The sequence below is a fragment of the Stenella coeruleoalba genome, assembly GCF_951394435.1.
Source record: "Stenella coeruleoalba genome assembly, chromosome: 8".
Taxonomy (NCBI): domain Eukaryota; kingdom Metazoa; phylum Chordata; class Mammalia; order Artiodactyla; family Delphinidae; genus Stenella; species Stenella coeruleoalba.
Genome location: NC_137154.1, coordinates 51,680,858 through 51,694,507, shown reverse-complemented (window position 1 = coordinate 51,694,507; position 13,650 = coordinate 51,680,858). Strand labels below are relative to the sequence as shown.

Sequence of the window (13,650 nt, the reverse complement as noted above, 5' to 3'; positions counted from 1 at the left end):
TTTTGCTTTCCTAGTTCATTCTAGACTGCAAGGTTTATAACCAGAAAGGGGTAATAAATAGAGTTGATGGACTAGAAATTGTTTCTGTCCTGGCTTTGTTGAGAGAAGCACTGTTCTAAATAGATTGCTGTCTATATTCAATAGAGCAAAAGAACTTTGCTGTGGGTTTTAAATAAAAGGAGCTGCAAGTCCCCTTTATCTCTAGTAATTCAGCCTCGTAATAGTGACCACTTTCATTCTTCATCATTTATCCCACATCCTTTTTTACTTTTTAACATTTTAAACTTTTAAAAATAACTTCAAACTTAAAGAAAAATTGCAAAAATAGTACAAAGAACTCATATACCCTTTACCTGGACTCGGCAATTATTTGTCGTATTTGCTTTATAATTATCTGCCTCTTCTGTCTCTTTCTCTCTTTTTGTCCCCCTCCCCACTCTCTCTCTATACACATACACACACAATTTCTTTCTGAACTATTTGAGAATATGTTACAGACATTAAACCTCTTTCTCCCTAATTTCTTGTGTGTATTTTCTAAGAACAAAGGCAACATTGTACATAATGCTGTACAGTTATAAAGATCAATTTAACAGCAATAGTATATTCTGTCTGTAGTCCATACTCAGATTTCACCAACTATGCCAGTACTTCCCTTTGTAGCATTTTTTTTCCAGTCCAGGATCATGCATTGCGTTTATTTATTTATTTTAATGAATTAAATTTATTTTATTACCTTTATGCATATGATATGTGATAGAGCTAAAGATCATAGGGTAGGGCTTCCCTGGTGGCGCAGTGGTTGAGAGTCCGCCTGCCGATACAGGGGACATGGGTTTGTGCCCCGGTCCAGGAAGATCACACATGCCGCGGAGTGGCTGAGCCCGTGAGCCATGGCCACTGAGCCTGTGCATCTGGATCCTGTGCTCCGCAACGGGAGAGGTCACAACAGTGAGAGGCCCGTGTACCGCAAAAAAAAAAAAAAAAAAGATCACAGGGTAGCTAATTCTGAAGAAGGGATGAACCTTTAAACAATTAATTAACCTCAATTTACATAATGGTCTTATTATTTGCATAGCTAATGGTAGGGTTTGATTATAGGCCGTTAACAGTCATTAATAAGTGAAAGTGTGTCAGAAATACTACACGGGTTTGTATCTTAGACTCAAGAAGCAAACACCCATTGCATTTAAATGTCATCTCTCTCTAATCTCCTTTAGCCTAGAACAGTTCTGCCGCCCTTCTTTGTCTTTTAGTACTTTGATATTTTTGAAAAGTAAGGCCAGTTACTTTGTAGAATGTCCTCCATTTGGGGTTTATCTGAATCACTTATTACTATGATATTTGAAAGAATATGATTTCTAACTTCACCATTAACTCCATCATTCCCTGTGCATTTATTAATTGGCATTCTACTACATAGAAGAGTTGTCCCTTCTCCCTTGCTTATTTATATTGGTATGGACTCATGGATTCTTATGTTATTCAAAAGGTTATAATCCACTAGTAGTAGTATTCATTTTGAAACTCAGCTTGTCCTGGATTTGTCCAGAGGGAGCCCCTTCAACTGGATTCTGTGTCCTTTAAATATGTCTCCATTCTCTTCTGAGCACTTACTTATTTATGGCACAAGATGATGTTTTAGACTCATCTTGTATTATTAATAAATCATCTGCCTAGCTTTTCTTAGTCCTGGTAAGGTGATGTATGTGCAGTCTATTAGTGTTCCTACTATTGTGGTATTTGAGGATGAATTAATTTATATCCTAACAATCTGATGCTGCTCCTAGCTCCAAAATTCTGTTTCTGATTCTAGAAAATATTCCTATTAACTCTCTTCCTTTTATGTTCTATAGGTAACTGTGGAGCTTGTTATAGATAACAAGGATTTCGCTGATGTCAATACAAAGTTAAATAGCAACACCCAACATAGCCCACTTTGTGCTCTTACAAGTCCAGATAAGACACTGCCAGAACCTAGTCAACATGTTACCTGTACCAAAAATCCACAGAACCTCAATCAAATTCATGAAGAAACTGTAAAGAAAACACAGAATTTGGTGCTCCCCATCCCAAAGTCACCAAGCCCTGTTGCACCAAGTCCTTCAACCTTCACGGCTGTGCCAGCCTCTCACGATTTGATAAATCAGATAAATGTGTCAACAAAAGAAAGTGCTTTGCTGTTGCATGTGCTACTGATGGTGCCAGATGGGAAAGATTTCATTACTGGAGAATCTGAGAAACAACCATCATGCAATGTTTATTTAAATTGCAAGCTCTTCAGCACAGAAGAAGTCACCAGATCTGTCATCGCATGGGGCACAACAAAACCAGTCTTTAACTTTTCTCAGGTAACTTTGTACATGTCTTAACATTCCATATGCATTAAGGATGAAGGCAGGAGTTGGGGAGGGGACAGAAATATGTTTCCCAAATCATAATTCCATTGTAAAAAACAATGAGAATTTTCAGACTGGAGGTGCTTTTATAATTATCTGGTATGCAGATCCAATCCCACTATTGTATGGGAAGAGGAAAAGACGTTGCCAACATTTTAAAACTTTTTGTGTGTTTATTTCTTTCTATTCTATCTCAGTTGATATGGTTTCCCACTGTTTCTTTTGCCTGAATTCTGAGTTCTGTTCCTTTCTGCTTCCTCTAGGGCTTCGATCAGTTGAACTTCTTTCTTTCTTTTCTGTTTCTCCAATCTCTCCTTCTTTATTTTATTTATTTATTTTTCCTCACTCTCATTTATTCCTCCACTGATTTCAGTACTCATCTTACTTGATTTCTCAGTAGAATTTGATGCTATCGCTTAAATTGTTTCCTTTCTTGACTTTTGTAACTCTCTCCTCTTATTTTCTTCCTGACTCAAGAACTGTTTTTTTTTATCAGTCATTGGGCCAGTAGGAAAACTTGGAAAAGAGTTGTGATCCCAGTACTTCTTCCTCTCTCCTACTTTTAAATATTAGTGTTCCTATTCATTACTCTATCCTTGGCATTCTTCCAAACCAACCCTCTTTTCCCCATGGTCGCCACATCTACTCCCATAGTTTCAGTTGTGTGAAGGTGACTTCGAAATCCACACTTCTTTCAGGCCAGGCATTTCCGTGTAGTTTCAGATCTCTGTGTCTAACTGCCTGTTGGTCATCACCACCTGGATATCTCAAAAACACTTTCCTCTTGGCACCTAACACATCACCTGGCAAATTGCAGGTATCCAATAAAGATGTGTAAATGGAAGAAGAAATTCAGATGTATTCAAATCTGAATTTATTATTCCCTCCAAATCTGTTCCTCCTCCTCCTGTCTGCCCTAATTCATATTATAATTTACTCAGAAACCCAAGCAGAACCTAAAAGTTGTCCTTGAGTCTTTCTTACATAAAGATTCACCAAATCCAGTAGATGTTGCAAACTTAATTATCTCTGGAATAAATTCTCTTATCTCCACTCCATTGCCACTGCTTTCATTCAGACCCTTACTCTCATTCCACCTAGCCTTCAGACTGTCCTGTTTCTTGTCTCTCCCTGTCCATTTCTTCCTCTGTGCACCAACAGGAATGATCTTTCTAAAACACTAACCTGAATATTTTACTCTCCTGCTGAAAGCCTTTCAGTGATTACCTGTAGCCTTCAGGATAGAATCTAAGTTTGGACTGCAAGACCCTTTAAGACTACCTATACTTCTCCAGTCTCAACTCAGGCCACTCTTCACACTAGATAGTCCAGCTGTGCTCAGCTACTTGCATTTCCTGAATATCCTCTTTTCCTACCTGTGTCCCAGAAGCCCTATCTATATGAGTTTTGTCCTCAGAGAATTCATGCCATTTTGTATTTGGCCTTTATGTGTTTGTCTCTAACACAAGACTGTGGCTTTAGACTGAGGAAAACAGTGGGTTTTATTTTGACGTCTTCAGCTCCTAGCACTGTGCTTGGCACACAGATAGGCTTTAGTAAATGCTTGTTGAATAAAAGTATAAATTAATACTTTGTCTCAGATGTGGAGTTTTGTTTTGTTTTTTTTTCTGGCTGTTCCTCTCCCCAGGTGATTCCTGTCTCTCTGTCTTCCAAATGCCTGGAAAGGCTTAAGAACAATGTGATGGTAATTGAAACTTGGAACAAGGTGCGGAGCCCAGGACAGGACAAGCTGCTCGGGCTGGTGAAACTCCCCCTCCATCAGTTTTACATGTCATTCAAGTAAATAGGACCTTTTGAAGTATTCTTTTTTTACATCTTTAACTTTGTATAAACTGAAGAGGAATATTCGTGGTTTGCAAACATGAACAACCCAATAATTCCTTGGAGGACTTTTCTCAATTTCACCACAGTTGCTACTCTTTCTCCTATGTTATAGCAGTATTACAGATACTGCTTTCCATGTTTTAGGCCCTAAGCTAAGAACCTTACATACATCAAGTCATTTTAATCCCCACAACAGTCCTTCATGAGGCAGGTAAATTTTATTTCCCCTATTTTACACATGAGTTAACAGAGGCACAGGGAAGTTAAATAACTTGTCATATATATTGTAAGTAGTGGAACCAGGGTTAGAACCCAGAGAGTCTGGCTCTGTAGTCCACTCTCCTCACCAAGAAACTCAGCTGCCAAGTTATCACCTCAAATACTATTGGTGTATCTCTCTGGCACAAACTTCAGTTAGTATTGTTCACATCAGCCATTTGCAAGATTTCTGTACTGTGCATTGTTTCTTAGACCTTCAGATTTGATTGCTGTACCTCACTTACCACTACTCAAAACCTAGATGGGGTATTGATTTATCTGAAGATTATTTCTATCCTCAGTACAGACTGTTCATTTTTTTGTTTCAAGATAGTGATTTTTAATTATTTTAGAACTGACCTCTTTCAGCCTTCTCATGGTTCTGTGTTTTAAATGCTGTATTTTACATTTTGCAAAGAGCACTGTTGTGGGCACTGTCTATGGAAATGGCTCACTGTCATGTGAGCCTTTCTATAACCCCAGGAAGTATTGTCATTATCTCCATTATACAAATGAGGAAACTTATTTAACTTGGAGATGTCAGCCTCTCTGGCTTTGTTTTCATCATCTGTAAAATGAGGGTGATGACAGATCTCCTATCTCCCTCTTGGAGCAGTTGTGAGGATCCAGTGAGAAAATAAACGGGTAAGCCTTCAGTGAACAGTTAAGTACTTATATGATGGTAACATTGGGAAGCCTGGTCAGGCTAAGGAGTGCTGCTGGAATCATGGATGTCATTGTCAGCTGTAAGCTTTTGGCTTTTTCCCCTTTTTTTGTTGTGGTATTAGTTTGGTCTGGTATTCCCCTTTCCTTCTCATTTCCTTAGACCCCATTCATTGCCGAGAGAGCATAAAGTGATAATAGCTATCAATTACTAAGCACTTATCATGTTGGTATTTTATATTTGTTATCTCAGTTTAGTCCTAACAACAGCCCTTTGATGGAAATTTTATTACCTACATTTTACAGATGTGGAAACAGACTTTTTAAACTTATATTGATAACTTAGAGTCATAGAGCAAGTAAGAGGCAGATCTGAGATTCAGCATGGTGTAATGAAGAGCATTTGGACTTTTTTCTCATCTGTGAATAGTGGATAGTAGCAACCTTTGCTGTGTTAGAAGGATTATAGAAACATTGTAAAGTGCTTACCACATAGTAAGTACTCAGTAAATGGCCGATATTATTTGTAATGTTACTCAAATCTTATCTGCCAGACTCTAAAATCTATACTTTTTCTAGCTGAGCACACTGCCTACCTCTAAAATAATGCTATCCAGCAAGCCTTGGGGCCATGATGGTACAGAGATAAGTTAGACACATTCCCCCCCGCCCCGCCCCCCGCCTGTTGAATTGCTGAGTTTGGAACTTATCTGCCTGGTCATTTTTATTTGATGGATTATGGATAGAATCATATATTTTTTTGAACCACAATTACTTTTATAGTTGTAGATCCTTTTTTTAAAAAAATTTTTTTGAGGGATTGGTATACTGTTTTCTTTGTGTTTTTTTGTTTTTATATTTATTTTTGGCTGTGTTGGGTCTTCGTTACTGTACGCGGGCTTTCTCTAGTTGCGGCGAGCAGGGGCTACTTTTCGTAGCGGTGCGCATGCTTCTTATTGCAGAAGCTTCTCTTGTTGTGGAGCACGGGTTCTAGGTGCGCGGGCTTCAGTAGTTGTGGCTCACAGGCTCTAGAGCACAGGCTCAGTAGTTGTGGCACATGGGCTGAGTTGCTCCACGGCATATGGGATCTTCCCGGACCAGGGCTCGAACCCGTGTCCCCTGCATTGGCAGGCGGATTCTTAACCACTGTGCCACCAGGGAAGTCCCTGTAGATCCATTTTAACAAACTGAGAAAACAAGCCAAGTAAGAAATGAAGCAACTCTATGACATGATTGATGACTGTTACTTACTCGTGCACAATTTCTTTCCCTTTAGAGATCCCAAGATTTCTCGCCTGCTGCTTGATGCTCAGTATCCAGTTGTTGCTGTCGACAGCTACATGCCTGTGATTGATATGTTCTCAGGCCACCAAAATGGGAGTCTTCGAGTCTTTTTAGCTATGGGTTCTTCAGATCAGATAATAGCACTGCAAAGATTAAAGAATGAAGAAGGAACACTTCCTCCCTTCAACCCCAGGCCAGCCCATCTCCTGGACCAGCCATCTGCAGCATCTGTTGCTATGGTAGTAACTAAACACTTGATTGTTTACAAAAAACATAATCTTATTTTAAGGCTTAAAAGGTGATGTTTTGATACATGCATATGCTGTGAAATGATTATCACAATCAAGCTAATTAACATATCCATTATTTTATCTGGTTACCTTTTGTGTGTGTTTGATGAGGACACTTAAGATCTACTCTCTTAGCAAATTTCAAGCACCGTAATCTCATTTTATCTTGCGTGTTTTAATGAAACCATTGCCCCAAATTCTTATTTCAATAGTGAAAGGCTTAACAAAAGAACATGCTTGCACTTCAGTGCTTGCTGTAGCTCAAAAGAATCATTGGTATTTTTCTTTCTTTGTTTAAATGGATACCTGTGTCCTTCTGAGCTCCTTGAATTTATAAAGAAAATGTAATTGGACAACCAGATCTTAATCCTCTAATTTACTAAATTGCCTTTTTAAAAAAATTTAAGTGAACCTAAATCTGCTCTAAAAAAATAGTCTTAATGAAAAAAAAAGAAAAGGTAATCTGGGGGAAAAAATGGGGATGGAGATGAAGAGTGATCCGAAATGTAAACCAGCAAAGTATTCTGTTTCTTGACCAAATCCATTTTGGAAAGTTAAAGTGAAGTTCCTTGCTTTTCTACTAATAACTTAAAAGTTATTTGTTCTGTACAGTGCTGTTCAATTGAGAAAGCACATTGATATACTTTATCATGTTTATTCCCCTAACAACTACATGAGGTAGGTCATTGTCATTCTCTTTTTTAGGTGATGAAACAGAATCAGAGAGGTTATGTTACTCATCCAGGGTCACACAGCTAAGAATGGGAGAACTGGTGTTCAGACACAGGTCTTCTGACTCTAAGTCCACTGTATCATGTCCTCCTCTATCTTACATTTGATGTCTTTATTAGTATAGCCAAGTCTCAGTGTCCACACCATTTAAGTATGTTATGTTTTTTAATCTGAATGACAAATTTGATGTCTCTAACAGAGAAAGAACTATTAAGAAAATACCTATTAGTAGGTTATTGGTTTTTGTTTTTGTTTTGTTTTGTTTGTTATTGTTTATTTGTTACAAACTCTAAACTTTTTCTATTATATATTTATCATATTAGTAGTAGAAGTGCCTTCAGTAACAGTGTATTCACTACCTCCCCATTAATAAACAGTCTCAGTGTTATTCCTAACTTCATTAGAAATAATAATTAAGGACTTCCCTGGCGGTCCAGTGGGTAAGACTCCACGCTCCCAGTGCAGGGGGCACGGGTTCGATCTCTGGTCAGGGAAGATCCACATGCCATGTGGCACGGCCAAAAATAATAATAATAATAATAATAAATGAAAACTTGTTTCAAATATGTGTTCTTTATCCTATTAAGGAAATAGCCTTCTGTTTTTAGTGTACGAAGAATCAGGAACATCTGATTAAATTTTATCAAATGCCTTTTTAGCCTTTATTGAGATAGTTACTTTTTCTCCTTCCTCTATTAATGCACTCTATTACATTTATGGATTTCCTAATATTGACCCAGTCTCACAGCCTAGAGTAAGTCCTGCCTGATCTGATTACAGTGAACAGTTGTGAGATTTATACACAATGAAAATTAAGTATCTGTTCTAGTATCAGCCAATTATACTTATTTCTTCATCTATTCTCAGACTTCATAGAGAAGCATGAATACGCTATACAAATTACTCTTTAAAGCTCCCCAGCATCTCTGTTTCATTTAATAGGCAGGGGACCAAGGAAATGGATTGATGGAGCACCACTTTGAACTCCTTATAGACAAGATTAAAGGGCTCGCCCCTCTTCAGGCAACAGTCTGGGGAGAAGCAGATTGTTATGTCCAGTACTACTTTCCAGTTCAAGACTCGCAACCCAGTGTGCTGAAAGGACCTGGGTTCCTTGAAAATGGTAGGTTTGGGAGATTAGGCTTTCTCATTCTTGTGTGGCTCTTTTATTGAATGTGCTTAGGAATTTTTTTTCCTGAGTCAGTTTTATGTTCCTCAGTATTTCCAGCCTTACCTGGGCAGTACAGGAGATAGCCTGAGTTTTTACTTTTCTTAAATTGTTTTTTAATTTAATTTTGATTTGATTTCAAATTTATGGAAAAGTTACAAAAATAGTACAAAGAACTTCTGTATACCCTTTACCTAGGTCCATCAGTTATTTACACTTTGTCTCATTTTGTATCATTTACATGCCTACTCACTCTTATCATCTATTAACATACAGTTGATTCTCATTATCCACTGTAGTTATATTCTATAAAGTCATCAAGAGCACTGAATTAAGAGAATACAAAACCATTGCTCCTGGGGGAAATACATACATATACATATCTCACATAGATCATAATCTTAAATCCTAAAACAATTCATCCTCATAGATTCTATTTTCTTTATTTTACAGAAGAGAAAACAAGGTTCAGAGTGTTAATGGCTGAGGCCGCCCCACTAACAAGTGCCAAGGTTGGCATTCAAACACTGTCCAACTGGCCACAGAGCCAGAGCCCCTGCACTACATTGCACTGTCCCTTGCCATCCCATCCTCTGGTCATCTCTGAGAGCTAAAACAAGAAGACAGAGTGTCACCTTGTTTGATCTCAGCTGGGAATGAGCAAGTTGGGTGACTCAAATTGTCTGCTATTCTGAGCATGTCCTTGAATAACCGTGAAAGTGCTGCCAGTATTGGTTTTGAGGTTCAAATAATGGACTTGTATCCGGGATATATTGATATAAAGAACTCTTACAAATCAGTAATGAAAAGACAACCCAATTTAAAAATGGGCAAAGGATCTGAATGGACACTTCTCTAAAGATATACAAATGGTCAATAAGTACATGAAAAGATGCTTAACATCATTGGTCATTTGGGGGATAAAGATCAAAACCACCACAAGATACCACTTCACACTCATTGAGATGGCTATAATTTTTTTTTAAACAGACTAGGGCTTCCCTGGTCGTGCAGTGGTTCAGAGTCCGCCTGCCGATGCAGGGGACGTGGGTTCGTGCCTCGGTCCGGGAAGGTCCCAGATGCTGCGGAGCGGCTGGGCCCGTGAGCCATGGCCACTGAGCCTGCGCATCCGGAGCCTGTGCTCTGCAACGGGAGAGGCCACAGCAGTGAGAGGCCCGTGTACCACAAAAATAAAATAAAATAAAAAGACTAATAAGGGTTGGTAAGGAAGTGAAGAAGTTGGAACTCTTACACATTGTCTACCAACAAAGGAATCTCTTCTGTATTACCATGGCATCTCAGGGGACCAGAGCTGCTAGGGAAATGGACCTTGGTAGGAGTAATACAGTCAGAAGATACAGATTCCGGTTCCAGGTCTGTGACCTACTAGCTCTAAGACCTTTGGGTTGACTATGTAACATCAAGGTATCATATCCTCATCTGTGTAGTAGGAGAAATAATACCTGCTTTGTTTTCTTTACAGGAGTATTGTGAGGATAAAATTGAACAATACTGAATATTAACATACTGTAAAACTACATATAAAACACTTCTTTTATTTATTTATTTATTTAGGCTGCGTCAGGTCTTAGCTGCGGCTTGTGGGATCTTTCGTTGCGGTATGTGGGCTTCTCTCTAGTTGTGGTCTGCAGGTTCCAGGGCGTGCAGGCTCTGTAGTTGCGGCACATGGGCTCTAGTTGTGGTGCATGGGCTCAATAGTTGGCAATGCACGGGCTTAGTTGCCCCACGGCATGTGGGATCTTAGTTCCCCAACTAGGGATCGAACCCACGTCCTCTGCATTGGAAGGTGGATTCTTAACCACTGGACCACCAGGGAAGTCCCTGTAAAACACTAAGTGATGTGTTGGATTATTCTGAACTGCTTTTCTTTTCCAAAGGATTCACTCTGAAGCCTTTCAGATCTGCAACCACACTCTGCATTCCAGACCCCATCTTTAATAGTGAGCACCGTCACTCTCTCCTGTTGCCAGCTGAAATTCCAGTGCAAAGGCTCCTACTCAGTGCCTTCTCTGCACACGGACTTGTACCTGGAGGTGGAGTCCAGTTTGAAATCTGGTGCAGGTACAGTGTGGAGAACCCATGCCTGTGCCGAGGAAGGAAGTGCACAGTCACAGAGCATCCTTCCCTTAATTAGCCCAGGTTGAATTATAAGCAAGCAAAGAGCCCCCTTCTGCCCTGTTTAATATTATTTAGGTTTGATAATGACTCTTGTCCAGATTTTACTGAAATCTGTTCAGTTATTAGGCTCTTGGGAGCAGTTGTATCTCATACTTCTAACCACTACTTACATTTGGAAGAGAAGTTTTAGTTTTATCTCCTACTGTCACTTAAATGTATCAGTCACCTTTTTTCTGCTTCTCTTTCTGCCTTATATAGTTCAGGCCCTCACTATATCATGCCTAAATTATTGTAATACCCTCTTAACTGGTCTCCCCACTTCTAGAATCGTTTCTTGTAATCCGTTCTTCCCACCACCAGAAGAGTGGCCTTTGTAAAATATAATTCCACTCATGGCACAGACTTCGGCAGATTTCCAGGAAAGATAATGGCATGAATACAGATGTTTAACCTCCCCCTTTGCATCCTCACCCCCAAGAAACCAATTAAAATAATTTTAATGTGAGGAGGAACTAGAGTAGGTACTAACAGATCCTCATCACCCCTTCAAATTTGAGGGGCATGGGCCTGAAGCCATAGAAGAGATTGGAACTGCACTGCTTAGAACCACTTGTGCTGCAGGATGGATGCTTTCAGGAGTGGCAACTCCCAAAGGGCCAAGCCAGATGCAGATTCCTCAAACAGAAAACCTGTGAGAAGCTGGGCTTTGTCTTGAAGACAGGGTATAATTTATGGGGTTCTTCCTCCAAGTAATGGGCAGTAAATCCAGCCAGACACAACCACAGCTGTATACCAGAAATACAGAACAATCAGGCACCAAAGATAACTAGATACTGAAAGCTGATCCCTGGGGCAGCGTGAATCATTCATCCACCTTATTCTTTCAACTGACAGCTTGTGCTTTTGTGGCTTACAGGTACTATTATCCTAATGTGAGAGACCAGATGGTCGCCAAAGGAACCTTGCCATTATCGAGGATCTGTGCCATTGTAACCATGCAGCACCGTGAGGATGTGGGAATACAGACCTTTAATCTCCCTTTAACCCCCAGGCTTGAGAATAGGAATGAACTAAGGAACCAATCATCAGGTAATTGAAGACTAGTTTATCTTTCCCTAGCATATATAAATATCCCTTTTCTCTCATAAATTAGTGATTCTTCACATTTTGTAGTACTTACCCTTTTAAGAATCTGATAAAAACTATGAGACACCTTCTCTTAGAAAAAGAGTGTAGAATATACACTGCAAATTTTGTATATAATTTTAGAAAATTCATAGTTATGTAGACTCTGTATATAAATGTTGCTTGTCTCATCTCACCTTTAACTTCAGCAAGCATTTGATAAGCCCTCATGGCATAAAACCTAAGTCTTATATAGGTGTACTCAGAGAATTATTATTCCAAGGCAACATGATGTAGGATTGGAAGAATATAGTCAGCATGAACTGGGAATTCACTGTGAGGGAGGAAGAAGTCAGGATTTAAAGTTAGAAGGGATTAGTTAGAATTTAGAGTTTTCAATTATATCCTAATGGTTCCAGCTGGATGACCCACCCTCCAGATACATCATGAATAACTAGAATTAGCCTTCTAAATCAAGTTACTGTTCATTCTTACCAGAGAGTATCTGCCCATACAAAAGGTTTTATCTTGCTATGATTAAGATTGAGTTGTTCCTCCTGACCCTCACTGATCAGCTTGTTCTGTTGTTCCTTAAAGCTTTCCCTGAAATGTGATAGAATTTTTATAAAAGGATGGCATGTAAAGGTGTTTAAGGTGGTGGCAGTAGGAGGGTGACAGAAATATATGAGTGCAAAAACCTTTTAAAGGTTTAAAAAAGAAGAAAGGTTAGAGTCCATCTCAATTCTATAAAAATAACTGGGATTAAGTTCTGCCTCTGATAGTTAATGTGATTTTGGCAAGCAGTTGAATCTCTGAGCCATAGTTTCTTGGATATAAAGTGAAAATAGTGACATCTGTTCTGCTTTATTAATCCTAAAGTACAATAATATAATGTGATTCTGACCACAGACAGATTGTTTCACTGCTAAGGCCCCATATTGTTCATTAGGATTATAGTGTTTATCCTCTTCCTTCCTTCCTGACTAGACTTGGGGTTTGGTAGAACAGAGATTATTCCAACCAACCTTCTTTTCATTTTTCCTTTTGCCCTCATTCTTTAGGTTTACTGGATGTGGGCCTAAGGTACAGGTGTACTCCAAGGACAGCAGAGGGAGTTCTTGCAGCCCGAGCTGTCTGCATCTCAGTCCAGATTATCAGAGCCTGTGGTTTGCAAGCAGCAGCCAAGTAAGTTCACCTTAGAAAAGCAATTCTCAAAGCAAACCTTTCTCCACTGCAGTCCACATGATATGTGATGCCCAAATAACGTAAAACTTTCTTGCATACAATTTCCAGTTTATTAAACACAACTCTACTCTTTTTCTCTTAAGAAAGCATGTAGGAATATAAGTGAATAAATCACTTGCAAATTTTGCTGTTTTAACTGTTATTAGCAATTTAGTTCCTTGACCTTGTCCAGCGATTTTATCCTCTACCCTACTTACCCTCTTATTCCCAAGGTCAGACCCTATGCCCACCAACCATGCCAGGACCAGTCACCACTACACCTCCTCAATAGTCTCTCATGTTCAGTCTCTGAGTACCAACTCCTATTTTTCTAGCTTATTCCCCTTTAGTCTGTTCTCAATACAGAAGCCAGTGATCTTATGAAAACTTAAATCAGGTCTTGACACACATCTACTTAAAACCCACCAATGCCTTTCCATCTCATTCAGAGTAAAAGCCAGAGTCTTTAAAATGGCTGTAAGACCCCACATGACCTGACCCCGTTATCTTTACGACCTCCTCT

The 13,650-nt window shown here is 39.2% G+C and overlaps 1 protein-coding gene across 3 annotated transcripts in view; it reads left to right on the top strand.

The window, feature by feature from the left end:
* C2CD3 (C2 domain containing 3 centriole elongation regulator) overlaps positions 1-13,650 on the top strand; it is a 130,411-nt gene that overhangs the window by 56,267 nt on the left and 60,494 nt on the right. For all 3 annotated transcript variants that reach the window (XM_079928274.1, XM_079928273.1, XM_079928275.1), the window contains 7 exons: positions 1,857-2,351; positions 4,048-4,199; positions 6,442-6,688; positions 8,414-8,594; positions 10,538-10,721; positions 11,695-11,867; positions 12,965-13,088. In XM_079928274.1, the coding sequence (XP_079784400.1) occupies positions 1,857-2,351; positions 4,048-4,199; positions 6,442-6,688; positions 8,414-8,594; positions 10,538-10,721; positions 11,695-11,867; positions 12,965-13,088 (1,556 nt within the window). The remainder of the gene's footprint in view (positions 1-1,856; positions 2,352-4,047; positions 4,200-6,441; positions 6,689-8,413; positions 8,595-10,537; positions 10,722-11,694; positions 11,868-12,964; positions 13,089-13,650) is intronic.